At 47.0% G+C, this 13,290-nt stretch overlaps 1 protein-coding gene across 2 annotated transcripts in view; it reads left to right on the top strand.

The window, feature by feature from the left end:
* REXO1 (RNA exonuclease 1 homolog) overlaps positions 1 to 13,290 on the top strand; it is a 76,411-nt gene that overhangs the window by 17,496 nt on the left and 45,625 nt on the right. For both annotated transcript variants that reach the window (XM_074939265.1, XM_074939268.1), the window contains exon 2: positions 9,786 to 11,575. In XM_074939265.1, the coding sequence (XP_074795366.1) occupies positions 9,786 to 11,575 (1,790 nt within the window). The remainder of the gene's footprint in view (positions 1 to 9,785; positions 11,576 to 13,290) is intronic.

Raw genomic sequence — 13,290 nt, 5'->3', positions numbered from 1 at the left:
GGGTTAAACCGAAGGAGCTGCGGAATGCGTACTGCAGAGCTCGCGAGGCAAACTGCCACTCCGGTGCTGCCCCCGCCACCTGCCGTTTCTACAAAGAGCTGGACGCGATACTTGGGGGCGACCCCACCTCCACTCCGAAGACCACTATGGACACTTCAGAGTCCAGTTCAACAAGGCAGGAGGAGGAGGAATGTGGGAGCAAGGGTGCTGAGGAGGAGGGGGACAGCCCGGCATCCCTCGATGCATGCAGCCAGGAGCTGTTTTCAAGCCAGGAGGAAGGTAGCCAGTCACAGCAGATGATGCTTGGGGAAGAACAAACACCAGAGGAGGTGCCTGGTAAGTGGCTTTTATTTTGGGAAGGAAGTTGTTTGGTGCGAGGAGGGTTGCAGGGTTAGGGCTGCATGCACGCCTAGATGCAGAATAGGGCGTTGATGTGCTCTATCACATCGTGGTAATCGGCCTCAGTGATCTCTTCAACGGTCTCATGCAGAAGCTGGGCAATCCGCTTGTGCAGGTTCCTTAGCAGAGCTACTGTGCTCCTTGTCCCAGTCAGGCTAACATGTCTGCGCCACTGTGATGGGCGGGGGGACCATTGCTGCACCCAGGCAAGCTGCATGTGGGCCAGGACGGAAGCCACATAGTAGTAGAAGATTCTCCCTTGCTTCCCAGGTCACCCTCAGCAGCGAGATATCTTCCGGGATGAACTCATCCTGTGGAAAATGTGGGGAGAGTGTTCAATATAGGGGCCCCCTGCAGCTGTTGGCTCTCCCCAAGGTACAGAACCCCAGAGGACAGTACGGCCATGAACCAAACAGTCCCCCTTGCCCCTGTGCTTACTCACCATTTTCGGGCTCCTGTGGGTTGTGTGTGCTTGCTTTGGGACGGGCACTTTCTGCTATTGTGTACACTGTACTTTAAGTACAGCCAAATCATTTCTCTGTCTGGTGTGAACAATGCTGACTCTGCTAAGCGTTGTATTATGGCTTTACAGATGCAACCTTGAGATCCCAGCCATCCTTGTTATCAATGGCCGAAAGACTCCAAAGAATCAGGAAGCAGACATGTAGAAGTAAAGAGGACATGTTGCATGAACTAATGCAGCACTCCCTTAATGAAAATCAATAAGTGCAGGAGTGGTGGGAGAGTGAAAGGAGGGTCCACCAGCAGAATGCGAATCGCTGGCACCAAAGTACGGAGCGGCTGCTAAGCATCATGGAACGCCAAGCGGACTTGATACAGGCGCTCGTAGCAATGCAGGCGGAGCACTTTCGCGCCCTCTGCAGCCCTTGTCACAAAACTCTTTCCCTTGTGCCCCCATGTCACCGCCAACCCACTTTCCCCAACATCCAAGTTCTTATCACCACCAGCTGCCTCCAACACCTGTAGCTTCACCACCCAGCCCTGCAAACTACGACGCTTACCCACTGCACTCAACCCCCATCACCGTGCAGTATAGCCATCCTGAAGTGCAGCACTCATTGCACAGCACTCCAGACAGGAAGGCTGAGTATGATAGGACATATGCAAATCTGTGATTGTACCGTTCACCACCCAACCCCGTTCCCTTGTCCCAAACAGCACAGATATGTCATGCCCTTTCTGTTTCCCAAGCAGTTGTTTCTTTTCAATAAATGAATTCTATTTTCAAAAAATGAATTTTTTGGCTTTGAAAACATTCTTTAATATTGCATTAAGTAAAAGATACCGTAGTCCAGGAAAGCAACAGGCACTGCAAGTCAGCGCATCATACGAAGTGCAGATTCCTACTAACATTGGAACCACTGCACTTCACTCCCGTGCAGGGCACCAAACATTACTGATGGCTTTCAGCCTCAAATTGCTCCCTCAAGGCATCCCTAATCCTTGCAGCCCTGCGCTGGGCCCCTCTAATAGCCCTGCTCTCTGGCTGTTCAAATTCCCCCTCCAGGTTTTGAACCTCTGAGTTCCATGCCTGAGTGAATCTTTCACCTTTCCCTTCACAAATGTTGTGGAGGGTACAGCACGCCGATATAATTGTGGGGATGTTGTCATTGGCCAGGTCCAGCTTCCCATACAGACAGCGCCAGCGGCCCTTTAAACGGCCAAAAGCACACTCCACAGTCATTCTGCACCGACTCAGCCTGTTGTTGAACTGCTCCTTGTTGCTGTCAAGGCTCCCTGTGTAGGGTTTCATGAGCCACGGCATTAAAGGGTAAGCGGGGTCTCCAAGGATTATAATGGGCATTTTGACTTTCCCTACGGTGATCTTCTGGTCTGGTAAGAAAGTCCCAGCTTTCAGCTTCCTGAACAGGCCTGTGTTCTGAAAGATGCCTGCGTCATGCACCTTTCCGGACCAGCCTGCGTTAATGTCAATGAAACGCCCACAGTGATCCACAAGCGCCTGGAGAACCATAGAGAAATACTCCTTTCGATTTATATACTCGTAGGCTAGGTGGGCTGGTGCCAGAATTGGAATATGCATCACATCTGTCACCCCACCGCAGTTAGGGAAGCCCATTTTTGCAAAGCCAGCCACATTGTCATGCACGTTACCCAGAGTCACGGTTCTTCTGAGCAGGATGCGATTAATGGCCCTGCAAACTTGCATTAACAGGATTCCAACGGTCGACTTCCCCACTCCAAACTGGCTAGCGACTGATCGGTAGCTCTCTGGAGTTGCCAGCTTCCAGATTGCAATAGCCACCTGCTTCTCCACCATCAGGGAAGCTCTCAATCTCGTGTCCTTGCGCCGCAGGGTGGGGGCGAGCTCAGCACACAGTCCCATGAAAGTGGCTTTTCTCATTCAGAAGTTTTGCAGCCACTGCTAGTCATCCCAGACTTGCCTGACGATGTGATCCCACCACTCAGGGCTTGTTTCCCAAGCCCAAAAGCAGCACTCCACGGTGGTGAGCATGTCCGTGAATGCCACAAGCAATCTTGGTTCATATACATTATGTGAGTCAACATCATCGTCGGACTCCTCACTGTCAGCTTGTAGCTTAAGGAATAACTCGACTGCAATTCGTGATGCGCTGGCGAGACCCATCAGCATATTCCTCAGCACTTCGGGCTCCATTCCCGCAGACCGAAAGGGAAGACAGAGTGTGCAGTACAAAAACCGTTGAAAGATGGCGCCAAGTGTGGATGGAAGCACAGGGACTGCTGGGATGCAAAGCGATGCATATCGGGGCATTGGGACAGGACCCAGAATGCCCCGCACTCCCCCACCCCCTTCCCACAAGCCTCAGTGCCAGAATGGGAAGAGGTGCTCTGTGGAATAGGTGCCCATAATGCACCACTCCCAATGCAAGTGCTGCAAATGTGGCCATGCCAATGCGCTTGCAGCTGACAGTGTGAACACACGGCAGCGCTTTCCCTGCTGCGCTCTCCAAGGGCTGGTTTAACTCTCAGCGTTCTACATCTGCAAGTGTAGCCATGCCCTAACAGTGTAACTTATTCCCTGTCATGTACAGGAATAAGCTAAACCGGTATTAGCACTTTTATAGCAGTATAAACATGTCCTTGTACGGCTTTGAGAATAGCGGTGTCATTAAAGCAGTACAACTTCTGCGTGTGGACGTGCATCGCTGCCTTGTTTCACTGACCCTTTGGCAAACGTTTAGATGCTGTCCCCATACCTCTTTCACAGCTGCTTGTTAGACACCTAATATTACCCTAGTGCAAACTGCCAGTTTTCCTCCAGTTGTCTTAAAATGGTGTACACTGGACTGTGGGTCTTCACCTTGTTCTAGAGTGTAAGGACTGGAAAGAAAAGCTTTGCTAGCATCTCGGGTCACCCCACCACATTCTTTCTCTCTGTGATGTTGGAATAGGCATTTTTTTGCTACGGCGGGGGTGAGGGGGAGGTTACCAGTTGCATTAATGGTGGTAGTTAGTTCAGTACAATTCTCACCCTGAAGATTAAGCAGTTTGTTTCTGGTTTTACTCCCGTTTTCCCCCCAAGTCTCTTCCCAGTTTCTTTTTGTTAGACTGAGGCCTGGTCTACACTTAAAATTTATACTGGCATCAGGGGCATGAACCCTGCCACTCCCCCCCGCCCCCCTGCAACATAGCTATGCTGACAAACCCCCCAGTGTAGACGCAGCTAACATTGTTTGGGGAAGTGTTGCTCTCTGAGGGCAGAAAAACTCCTTCTGTTGGTGTACGCTGCGTCTACACTAGGGGGCTATACCGACACAGCTAGGCCAACATAGCTATGCTGGCATAGGCTCTGTAGTGTGGACACAGTGAGAATGTGGTCTCTGACTGCCTTTGGTTGTATGTACCACCTCCCTCTGAGGTGTCTTCTGCTTTGGAGAAGGGGACACTGAGGCCTAATTTACACAGAAAAGCTACATCAGCATAGCTGTGTCTATCAGGTGTACGCAGCGCTAATTCAATGGAGGATTTGTTTTGCTGACCTAGCGATGGTTTCTCGTGGAGGGGAGAACCCCTCCCATTGCTGTAGTGAGTGTCTACACTGAAGTGCTACAGTGGTGCTGCTGTAGCATTTTAAGTATAGTCTTAGCCTGAGGCTCTCCATAACCACCTTTTAACATCCCCGTAGGGCTCACTCAGCCCTTCCTCCTCCTGGGGAAGATAAATTGAGGTCAGTTCATGTGGTGTAGCTGTCTTTTCAGTTAGGTATTAAACACAGAAGTTCTGTCTACCATGTGTGGACGTGACAGATTTTATGGCTGGTAGATTGCCACCCTTGCTCAAAGATGGCTGCGTTGCAGAAGCGCTGTCTATATTTGATTTGTAAAGCACTTTGGGATCTTTCAGGGGGGCGTATGCTATGTAAATGTAAAATAATATTCATTCTTTCAAAGTAATGCCCTGCGTTCCTAATGTTGAAGACCGTTTGAGCTGTCACTGGGAATGTAGTGACGTACCGCCTTTGCCCACACAGTCCCTGCACTTTCAGACTAATTATTTTGTAAAAGGCTTTGAGAGACTTGGAGTCTGAAAGGCATTTCATAAAACCAGTGTCTCTATTCCACCCACTTGCGGGCTCATTCTGTAAGGTTCTAAACACCCTCAATTCTTACTTTCAGTGGGAGATAAGGGAGCTCAGCACCTTTCAGAGGAAGCACACAACCTTGTATGGTTAGGCTTGTAAGCATTTGAGGAAGAGATGTAAATTGCCCATATCAACTTGTTCGATATTTTTTTTGATTCTATGACTCCTTTGCATCACTGTTAGGGCCCTGATTTTCACCTGCTTTATGTACCCACCTGTGAGAGCCAGCTTTGTTACTGTCCCACTGGAGAAGGAGAACAGGACAGGGTTGCTTTAGAATAAGAGCATCCAGATTTTACAAGAGAGCCATAATGGCGATTTGTCAGCAGCCAGAGGGCTGCACCCGATTTGCATAACTTACCTGCAGCTTCAAGTAGTCTGTAAAATGGACTGTGTTTTATTTATAGTAGCAAGTTCATCACAGCTAAAATTGTGAAGCTGTGCACCAAAGTGTAGTATTCCAAACCTGCCACTGAAAAGTGTGCCAAATTTGGATACCCTGGTTTTGAAAGGGGGGAGAGCAGTGGATTTGCCAGTGCTGCATATGTGAAAGATATAAAACCTCATCTTTCCACAAGGGATGGGATAGACCTGTGGGAGTGGCTGGAGAGGCATGTGTGTTCTTGTCATTGAAGATCTGGCAGCGTGGAGGGGCGTAGGTGTTTTGACTACCAACTATCTGTGTCTTCCTCTGGGTTGCTCCTCCTTCCTCTGCTAAAGCAGCCCTATCCACTGGCTGACCTGTCATTTTGGAAATGTGTCACATTGCAAAGGTTACTCCTGTTGCCACGTTTTCATAGGGTGGGACTGCACTTTCCAAAAGATGCTGCTGTGCAGGACAGTCAGAAGTAACAATACAACATTGCCAAAATCCATTCCTTTTCTAGGAGGTACAGTGGACACTCCCACTTCTAAATGCCATCCCTTTTCCACGCTGCCTGAGAAGCAATGTCACATTTGCACACACTGTGCGCAATATGACTAACTTGGCAATAGTCAGCAGAAAACATCTATAACTGGACTTTGGAAACAGATTAATACATGGGTGGGCAAACTACGGCCCGGGGGCCACATCCTGCCCTTCAGATATTTTAATCCAGCCCTCGAGCTCCCGCCGGGGAGCAGGGTCTTGGGCTTGCCCTGCTCTGGCACTCCAGTCACAGAATCATAGAAGATTAGGGTTGGAAGAGACCTCATCTAGTCCAACCCCCTGCTCAAAGCAGGACCAACCCCAACTAAATCATCCCAACCAGGGCTTTGTCAAGCTGGGCCTTAAAAACCTTTAAGGATGGAGAGTCCACCACCTCCCTAGGTAACCCATTCTGGTGCTTCACCACCCACCTAGTGAAATAGTTTTTCCTAATAGCCACCCTAGACCTCCCCCACTGCAACTTGAGACCAGAACTTCTTGTTCTGTCATCTGCCACCACAGAGAACAGTCAAGCTCCATCCTCTTTGGAACCCACTTTCAGGTAATTGAAGGCTGCTATCAAATCCCCCCTCACTCTTCTCTTCTGCAGATTAAATAACCCCAGTTCCCTCAGCCTCTCCTCATAAGTCATGTGTCCCAGCCCCCTAATCATTTTCGTTGCCCTCTGCTGGACTCTCTCCAGTTTGTCCACATCCCTTCTGTAGTGTGGGGCCCAAAACTGGATGCAATACTCCGGATGTGGCCTCACCAGTGACGAATAGAGGGAAATAATCACTTCCCTTGATCTGCTGGCAGTGCTCCTACTAATACAGCTCAGTATGCCATTGGCCTTCTTGGCAACAAGGGCACACTATTGACTCATATCCAGCTTCTTGTCCATTGTAATTCCCAGGTCCTTTTCTGCAGAACTGCTGCTTAGGCAGTCGGTCTTCCAACTTGTAGGCAGTGCATGGGTTTCTTCCTTCCTAAGTGCAGAACTCTGCACTTGTCCTTGTTGAACCTCATCAGATTTCTTTTGGCCCAATCCTCCAATTTGTCTAGGTCACTCTGGACCCTATCCCTACCCTCTATCATATCTACCTCTCCCTCCAGCTTAGTGTCATCTGTGAACTTGCTGAGGGTGCAATTAATCCATCATCCAGATAATTAATAAAGATGTTAAACAAAACCGCCCCCAGGACCAACCCCTGGGGCACTCCGCTTGCTGCCGGCTGTCAACTAGACATCGAGCCATTGATCACTACCCATTGAGCCCAGAAGCAGCGACACGACCCCACTCTGGCTCCTACACGTAGGGGCAGCCAAAGGGCTTGGCACTCTGCCCTCGCCCCAAGTGCCACCCCCACAGCTCCCATTGGCCGGGAACCACTGCCAATGGGAGCTGCAGGGGCGGCGTCTGCGGACGCAGCAGTGTGCAGAGCTGCCTGGCTGCACCACTGCGTAGGAGCTGGAGGGGGGACATGCCGCTGCTTCTGGGAGCTGCTTGAGGTAAGCGCTGCCTGGAGCCTGCACCCTTGACCCCCCTCCCACGCCCCAACCTATATCCCCCTCCTGCCCTCTGAACCCCTTGATCCCAGCCCAGAGCACCCTCCTGCACCCCAAATCCTCATTCCCAGCCCCATTCCAGAGCCAGCACCCCCAGCCAGAGCCTGCACCCCAACTGTCTGCCCCAGCCCGGAGCCCCCTCCTGCACACTGAACTCTTCATTTCTGGCCCCACCACAGAGCCCTCACCCCCTCCCCCACCCCAGCCTCCAATTTCATGAGCATTCTTGGCCCGCCATACAATTTCCATACCCAGATGTGGCCCTTGGGCCAAAAAGTTTGCCCACCCCTGGATTAATAGAATGAGAGTAGGCTGACAATTTTTATGTTTCAAAGAGTTCATTACCTAGGATTTGCCTCCATCCTATGATAGGAATTAAAAAAAGATCATTTATCCCGGGAGTGGAAAACATAATTGCCCTGTTCTGTACACTCCCTTGAAACTCTGGTATGGTATGGTATCGGGGACAGGATACTGGGCAAGATGGATCATGGTCTGACCAAGTATGGGAACTCTTTTATATTCTTATAATTGGCCATAAACAGTAAATCCCATGAAAGAATATTCTGTCTCTTCTAGTTTTGAGTCAGTTTACAAGAGTAAAACCTAAATTGAGTCTTCACATTCATTCACTTTCAATTTTTGCAGTTTGTTTTAATGTATTGCCTTGAGTAGCCCTTGTTCAGGAAGCAACATGAAAAACCATCTTGTTTTTCATCTCTGCGGAGCCCTGAGCTCTAGCCAGGTTTTGCACAAAAGCTTAGCCATTGGTTTCTTAACATGAGACCAAACTCGTTATTTTTATTGATTTACTTTTAAAATACATCCTGCTTTCAGTATAAAGTAGTAAGTTTTTCTTAAGTTAATGTCGTGGGTTCAGCAGAATCATTTTGATTGAGATCTTGGTTCGTTTTTTAGAAATGTGTGGGGATGAACAGGCCGGTTCAGTAGCACTTAGTGGCCCTGCATCATAATTGTTGTCATGAACTTCTGTTAATTACAGAGGAGAAAATTATCTTTCTCTGTGCCTGGTACTTAGAGAGGGAGTAAGTTGCTTGCTGACTACATAATTACCACAAAATTGTGTGCACTGGTTAGAATATGGGTGCCTTGTGAGCAGATTAGATACCAGGCTGTGCTTTACTGATTTTCTTTGACTTTAATGTCTCAATTGAAAGTTGCTATCTCCTACTTGGATAAATAGATGTATAATTTTCAGGTGATGTGCAGACTACTTATACAGCAAGAGTAAAAATGCATTCACCAAAAAAAATCTCCCCAGCAAATCTTTCTTCTCTATTTCTGTGTAAAAGATAAAATGGAGTGGTAGGATATCACTACAATTAGTCTAAATGCCAAGGTGGATTGTTCAGAGTCTGCGCTCACCAAGATTCTCAGACAGTTCTAATGTTATAATTATCTGAGGAAACTGCAACATCTGAAAAGAGATTTGTGGAGAGACAAATGTCAGACATTTCTGGTTATCTTTTAAATTTTGTGAGCGTAGTTAATACACGTGTCTTAATCTCCTTGCTCTATGAAATTGAAGTGTAGTTTTACCTTTCTAAAAGACCTGGTAATGGTGGTACTTCCATTTCAGTGACTTCTCTGTCACATTTGCTCAGTTTATCAGCCAGGGTAAGGTTTTCTCCCTCGCAGTCACAAACCTCAGTGGACTGCAAGTGAAATTGGAGATGTTTGGTGCTTCAGACACTGGCATCAACAGTAAAAAATAATTAGAACTTGGCTGGCAATTTTTGTCAAAATAAAATACAGTTTGTTCATGTGCAACCATGTTAGCTCTGCAGTGCTTACAGTAATAAAAATAATTTAAAAACTCATTACATTAAGTAGATAGGACACAGAGAAATATAAGAAGCAGATATGTGCAGTAACAAGATGGAGTTTTAGTTTACATTTTGATGAAAATTGAACTTTAAATTCCCAAATGAAAATTTTACCTGTAGAGCTTTTCAAAACTGTAGTAAGTAATAAAGGCATTGGATTCACAACGGTGTATTATTCGTAGGCTTTAAGACCAGGAGGGACCATTGTGATCACCTAGTTTGACCTCCAGCTTCACACAAGCCGGAGAACGTTGATCAGCTAGCGTGTCCCATTCCACGTGCAAGAGCATGGTTTTGGTTGTTTTTTTGTTTGCTTGTTACATGTCTTTCCAATGCTGGGATCTAATGACAGTGGAGCTTCTCTTTTAGACTTTAATAGACATTTCATGCAAAATCAAGGATAATCTTACTTTAGAAAAATTGCTAGATCTAAGGTACTTTTTTTTTCCTCCCCTTACAGAGCTTGGTTATGATCCATATAACCCTGAGCTTCCCAAGCCTTCAACCCAAATAGCTAATGGTGCTTTGGGTGACATTGCAGTGTCAACCCCTAGCATTCTACAGCTGGAGTTGGTCAACAAGGCCATCGAAGAGGTCAAATATGAAGTTGAGAGAGAGCAGAAAAAGTATGAGGAGTTATTGGAGACAACAAAGGAATACAGCACATCTGAGGCTTCTTCACTTATTTCCAAAACATCTGTGTCAGCTGCTGTGACAAAAACAGACTCTTTAGAATATAACCCAGGTAGCTATAATTTGAATAATAACACAGACTACAACCCTACACCTTTGGCTGCTGCTAGCTCAAGTAAATACACCTTGGATACGTTTGACAATGCCAAATCCAAAGGTAGTTCATTGGAATACGTTCCCAAGGTCGTAGCTCAGCCTAAAAAATACAGTAGCGTTGTCCCTAACAATAAGTATGTGATTGATGACTCTAAGCCTTCTACGGACTTGGAATATGACCCTCTTTCAAATTACTCAGCAAGGCTTTTGAGCAAAGCCAGCACAAAGGAGCAGAAGGGGACCAAAAGGAGAAAGGTCTCTAGTTATGGAGAATCTTATTCTCCTTCACGGAAAAAGCACTGTAATGTATCCAATAACTATGGAACGTATGCCAAATTCTCTGACTCTGAAGAGGATGTTGACTTGGAATACCAGCCAACCTCTGTTAGCCATTTACAATCTAAAGTCAGTTCTGAAAATGAATCAAGTGATGGGTTGTCCGTCAAAGAAAAGAGCACCAAACTGGAAGACCTAAATTCCCGGGAGATGAAAGAAATGGCAGTGCAGTATGACATGGAAGATATTGAAAGTCCACGGAAAAATCTTGTCAAAGACTTGTCAGAGAAGAATACGAAATTGGCAAAGGCATCTTCTGGCAAGAATGAACAGGATGTTGAAGACAAAGACAGCAAAGAGATTGCAAAAGACAAAATGAAAAAGAAAAAAACAGATGGCAGTAAGCCCCCTTGCCACAAAGAGATGGGCAAGGAGAAAAGTAAAAACACAAAGAAAGAGAGAACAGTCAAGAAAGAAGAAAAATTCAAAATTAAAAATGGAGAAAAAAACTGTAAAGAGAAAAGTATCAAAGCAAGACCTGATGGAAATTTGAAGAAATCTGAAAAAGAGAAATTGGAAAAAGTGGCTAAGAAAGAAAAGTCGAAGTCCACCAGCTGTGCAGCCAGCTCAGGGAAAAGCAAGAATGAGGGGCTCTGGAAGGGAGCTAGCACAGAGAAGCTGGAAGGTAGCAAGAAGGACTCCATACTAAAGGCAGCTGATCTGAAAAATGGCAAACAAGCCGCAAGGGATAAACACAAAGATAAAGGGGGCAAGACTTCTGCCTCTGATCGTCCAAAAAAGAAGGCAAGCCCTGCGAAAGTGGGGAACTCAAAAGGCAAGTGTAAGCCGAAACAACGGACGTTGAGCCACGTTGACCTATTTGGAGATGAGAGCGGGGAGGAGGAGAAGGTGGGCCAACCTCCGGCTACATTTCCAAACATGAGCTCAGACTCCGATGGAGATGATGGCTCCTATGGTTTTCAGAGTGATAATGAAGGGACAAAGAGCATTCAGCGCTCCAAGCTGTCCAAGTCATCTTCATCCTCCTCATCCTCTGATGACATTGATTATTCCGTCCTGGAGAAAGATTTGGATTATGACTCTGACCCCATGGAAGAGTGCCTCAGAATTTTTAACGAATCCACGGATGTGAAAACAGAAGACAAGGGAAGGCTAGGGAAGCAGGTAATGTTCATTCTGAATACAGCACTAGTCAATCATTCCCCTGCCTCCAAATTTAGATGTTAAACCAACTGCCTTTAGTGTCATTATTCTATTTTTGTTACCTCTCCCAAGGAGTTGGGGGGTGGGGGTGGGGGACAGGGTGGGGATTCCCCTACAAAGAGTTTAAATTGCTATTCCATTTATAATTTTGACCAATGCTTGAAAGTAGTTGTGGCTTGAGTGTGCTATCTATTTCCATTCCCATCCCACCAGTAGTTAATTGGGTATCGGAAGTATTATCTAGTTACTATTACTGTGTGTTTTGCTATACCAAATCAGAATTTTGGGGGATGGTTCCTCCCTGCCACATGATGGACACAGCACTGGAATCTGAGTTTTGACATCCACCAGTTTTGAAGTTTCACCCTAGCAGAACTGGCAGTTGTTTATGTCTCCAGCAGGTGTAATGACAACCCCAGCTGTCTAGCTGGATACATCAAAAGCTTAAGAGAGAATTTCCCAGCCTTTCAGAGGTAACCCAGGCCAGCGTGATTGCTGATAGCCTGGGGACCCCCACTCCTTCATGCAACAGGTTCCACTGAGTGCAGCGTGACCAGAAACAGCAGGGCAACCTCTAAGGCAATAAGTTGATGGTGAAAGTAAGCTAGTATGGCTGACGCTTACTGAATTGCCTGGAGGACTGAATGAAGAAAGAGCCCTCCTTAATGGGGAGGCAACTGGCCAGGTAGGGATTGGGTGTGTAGGAAACCCAGGACCTAGACAATTCAGCCAGGTAGCCTACTCTCTCCCATAGCATTTCCTAGCCCATAACCAATATTTAGTTGGATATTGGGATATTATCTAGTTCAGGGGTTCTCAAAGTTCATTGTACCGTGACACCCTTCTGACAACAAAAATTACTACATGACCCCAGGAGGTGGGACCAAAGCCTGAGACCACCCGAGTCCTGCCATCTCAGGAATGGGGACAAAGCCTGAGCCCCACCACTCTGTGCAGATGGGCCAAAGTCGAAACCCAAGGGCTTCATAGAATCATAGAATATCAGGGTTGGAAGGGACCTCAGGAGGTCATCTAGTCCAACCCCCTGCTCAAAGCAGGACCAATCCCCAATTAAATCATCCCAGCCAGGGCTTTGTCAAGCCTGACCTTAAAAACTTCTAAGGAAGGAGATTCTACCACCTCCCTAGGTAACGCATTCCAGTGTTTCACCACCCTCCTAGTGAAAAAGTTTTTCCTAATATCCAACCTAAACCTTCAGCCTTAGGTTGGGGGCCTGTAACCTGAGCCCTGCCACTCAGGGCTGAAGCTGTCGGGCTTCTGGTTTGGCTCCGGGCGGTGGGGCTTGGGCTTTAGCCCTGGGCCCCAGCAAGTCTAATGCCAGCCCTGGCAACCCCATTAAAACGAAGTTGCAACCCATGTTGGGGTCCGGACCCACAGTTTGAGAACCGCTGATCCAGTTGATACTTTTAAAGGGAACCTCTGAAAGCCTACATGTTTGCCATTTTAAACTCTCATAGTTCAGTTCCTGAATAAGGATTCCCATCCATCCATACATGAATAGTGTAAACTCTTAAGTGGAGGGAAGAATTACTCAGAATGATACAAAAGGTATTTAGAGGAATGGGATAAAATAAAGAAAAAGAACATTTATCTTAAAAGCTGCCTAACAGCGAGATCCCTATGGTTGTGGCATAGTCTCCAAATTAAGTGTAGAA

This window comes from Natator depressus, chromosome 25 (genome assembly GCF_965152275.1).
Source record: "Natator depressus isolate rNatDep1 chromosome 25, rNatDep2.hap1, whole genome shotgun sequence".
Lineage (NCBI taxonomy): Eukaryota > Metazoa > Chordata > Testudines > Cheloniidae > Natator > Natator depressus.
This window is presented reverse-complemented; position numbering and strand designations above follow the sequence as displayed.